Source organism: Ictalurus furcatus, chromosome 10 (genome assembly GCF_023375685.1).
Source record: "Ictalurus furcatus strain D&B chromosome 10, Billie_1.0, whole genome shotgun sequence".
Taxonomy (NCBI): domain Eukaryota; kingdom Metazoa; phylum Chordata; class Actinopteri; order Siluriformes; family Ictaluridae; genus Ictalurus; species Ictalurus furcatus.
This window is the reverse complement of record NC_071264.1, coordinates 13029445-13032726: the sequence shown is the minus strand read 5'-3', so window position 1 is coordinate 13032726 and position 3282 is coordinate 13029445. Positions and strand designations below refer to the sequence as shown.

At 43.2% G+C, this 3282-nt stretch overlaps 1 protein-coding gene across 1 annotated transcript; it reads left to right on the top strand.

The window, feature by feature from the left end:
- Positions 1 to 325: 325 nt before the first annotated feature.
- On the top strand, positions 326 to 3009 carry LOC128614282 (C2 calcium-dependent domain-containing protein 4C). The gene is made up of 2 exons (XM_053635682.1): positions 326 to 447; positions 1638 to 3009. The coding sequence occupies exon 2, from the start codon at positions 1682 to 1684 to the stop codon at positions 2939 to 2941; it is 1260 nt and encodes a 419-aa protein (XP_053491657.1). The 5' UTR covers positions 326 to 447; positions 1638 to 1681; the 3' UTR covers positions 2942 to 3009.
- Positions 3010 to 3282: the final 273 nt, after the last annotated feature.

The following is a 3282-nucleotide window of genomic DNA, read 5'->3' as shown; positions in this document are numbered from 1 at the left end:
TCCTAGTCATATTTAATTAAGCCTCGTGCATTTATGCATTTCGTTGATCCTTATAATAAAAAATAGCATGCAGTGCGCTCTGTCTCAAACCGAACACTAACTGATATGGCACATGTGGGAACTGCAGTAAAGTGTTATTTTGACACATCAGTCCTGTATGAGTCCTGTATGAGTCCTGTATCAGTCAGTGCCTCGGTTAACTCGAGGCTCTGGTCTGTGCTACAGTTGCTCGCGCGCAGACAGTACGTGATGATGACGCTGATGATTGGCTGTTGATCGGAAGCGATCGGGGGGCTCTGATTGGCCGCCTCAGGGATATAAAACGGTAACGGTCACTTTTCGAATGCGAAGTGGTGCTCGCGCTTTGAAGAAGGACATTCAGCTGGGCAGAGATGAGCCGTTAGAGTGCTGAGGTTCACCACAGGAGAGCTGTAACGAAAGCTCACAGTAAGTCAAGTCTGCTGTAATGCAACAGGTTGTGATGTGTGGCTTGTGCGTTCATAACGAAGTAGTTTCATCCTTGTAACTCACTTTTTCTAAGTCGTTTAAAACGGAATATTAAGGATTTGCTCTGAATGCTACTTACCTATTTCAGCTTAACTACAGTGATTATACAAAACTGTTCGTGTGTGTTTGTGTGTGAATCTTGGCGAGCATCTCAGTGGTCCTGGACCTGCACACCACCATACATAGTAACATACTAAATAGTACGCCATCATAGTTACTACCATCCATGTTATAGCATGTTACAGTATGTTAGTATCATAGTTTCTTAGTGATTTAAATAGGTTTCAATGTAATAATCTGGTCTGTTGTAATTTTTTGTAAATGATTATTGATAATAATTTGAAATAATGCTTGGATTTATTCGAGAAAACCTGTTGCTCCATTTATTGTTTCATTAACATGCAGTCTCTATACAGCATCACGCTCAAACATGATCAGACATTTTCATTATATTTAAGTGCAGTGAACAGACTGTGTGCATGATGATGGTGAGAACATGGGGTTTTAATAAATTGCCGACAAATACTGTTATAGCTATTGTTTGATGAACATGACATTTGTTATTTCAAGATCCCTGGACAATCAATTTGATGAGATTATGCCATCATAAAACCTTACATTTAATTAAGGTAAATTACGGTAAGAAAGAGATGTTTTATTTCTCCATTTGATAATTGTTGTAATGTTAAATAATTAAGATTGAAGCCTTTTCTAGAATTTGGACATTTCTGTATCGCAGAACACATTAGAAACCTAAACACATATCGGAGTTTAAAAAAAAAAAAAGACAAAACAAACAGTAGGTGTTTTATCACTTTCTTGTTTTCTTTAATGTTCTCTGAAATTTCAATCACCTGTCTACTTCGCACTGCATGTAATATTAACCAGTCATATTATGTCTTTATTCCCCTCCCCATACCGCCATCTACCATCGAGTGAAAAGGCTGAGCCTTTGAAAATGTTATGTACACACATAACAAACTGTCTTTTGGTTTTGGTTTAACAATGACTTTGCATAGTACATTTCCCAATTTTCAATTACCATTTGATTTATTTTGGAAATGATTGACACATGCTTATGTTATCTACCATCATATTTGTATGTTAAGCAACTCTGCATAATGTTGCAGATAGAAACCCAGCTGTCCTTCAGTGGGTCAGACCCTGAAGAATCATGTGGGTTCTGGAGAAAATCCGGAGCACAGTGGAGAACAATGCTCCCCGACCAGGGGAGGTAGGAGACAAACAGGACAAAGCACCCATCTACAGCAACGTTCTCACGCCTGATAAGATCCCGGACTTCTTCATCCCTCCCAAGCTGGTGAGCTGCCCACCAGAGACTGAAACACTAGACGTGAAGCCCAAGGAAGGTCTACGGCCTTCCACCTCAGAGCAGACCATTGGCAACAAAATCAGCAGCCCTCGAAGTCCTCGCCTGGTCAGCAAACTAGCTGGAGACACCAAAAACCTGCTAAGGGCTGCCAACCGTCACATCATTCAGATCGAGAGTGCAGATGATGTCGTTGCTGGGGACACCAATGCTGACCCTCAGTCTCAGACAGCTATGTCTTTGTCATATATTCCAAAGACTCAGACCTCCTACGGATTTGCTACACTATTGGAGAGTCCCCACACTCGCCGGAAAGAGTCGCTCTTCCACTGTGACCACTCAAGCCCAGTCACGTCCCCCAACACCCAACGCAAGTCACCAGGCAAGACCGGTACTGAAGTTAACCGTCTGAACCCTCTGGATTTCAACACGTCCCACATCAACCCATATCGCTACTTTAGTGGGGGCGAGAGCGACACATGCTCCTCAGCTGAGTCGTCCCCTTTCAGCTCACCTCTGCTGTCCCGCTCTGCTTCCTTGCTCAAGATCTTCACCCATGAGACTCAGGCCAAAGTGGTCAAAGCCAAGAGGACGTTCGCCCGGCACAGTTCGCTCTCCACGGATGAGTGCAGCTCTGCAGAGCCCAGCCCCAGCGTGCCCAGGAGGCTCCACTCTCCCGCAGGTGGTGGACTCCTGGACCATCAGCATGGAAAGGACAGACAGCAAAGGGAGCACAAGGTCAACCTCCACAAGGGAGGCATTCTCCGGCTCTGTGCTGATTATGACCCAGGAACAGCACGTTTGCGCGTCCGCATCATTTCGGCTGAGGACATTTATGACCAGACATTTGACATAAAGAGCATTAACTGCTGTGTGTCACTCTACCTCAACCCGGGCAAGCAGCAAAAGCAGAGAAGCACTATAATCAAGAACAGCCGCAATCCTGTCTTCAACGAGGACTTCTTTTTTGATTCTGTGAGCTCAGCTCAGGTGAAAAGCCTAGCTCTGAAGATCAAAGTGGTGAACAAGGGCACTAGCCTGAAAAGGGACAGCCTAGTAGGCGAGAGAGAGGTTCCTCTGGGGAAGCTGCTGCCTGGTCTTTAAGCCTGCATAAGGTCTTATGAGGGCTTAGTGCGTTGAAAGGAGGCCTAATATACCTTACAGTAAATAGATAATCCTGTTACCATGTAGTATTAGCAGCAGTTCATTTAGCAGTGACATATTTATTCATGACTACAACTTACACACTAGCTCAGCCTTTATAGTAAGTATATGTATACATTTGAATCTGGTATGAATAGAAACTAAATAGAAATCTTTACATATATTGTACACAAACACACAAAAAAAAAACAGTACCAGTCAAAAGATCTTGAAAGTCTGACCAAGGAATGCATGTGTGTGTGATTTGAGATATGTTAGAAATTACTATTTAATTGAAACAA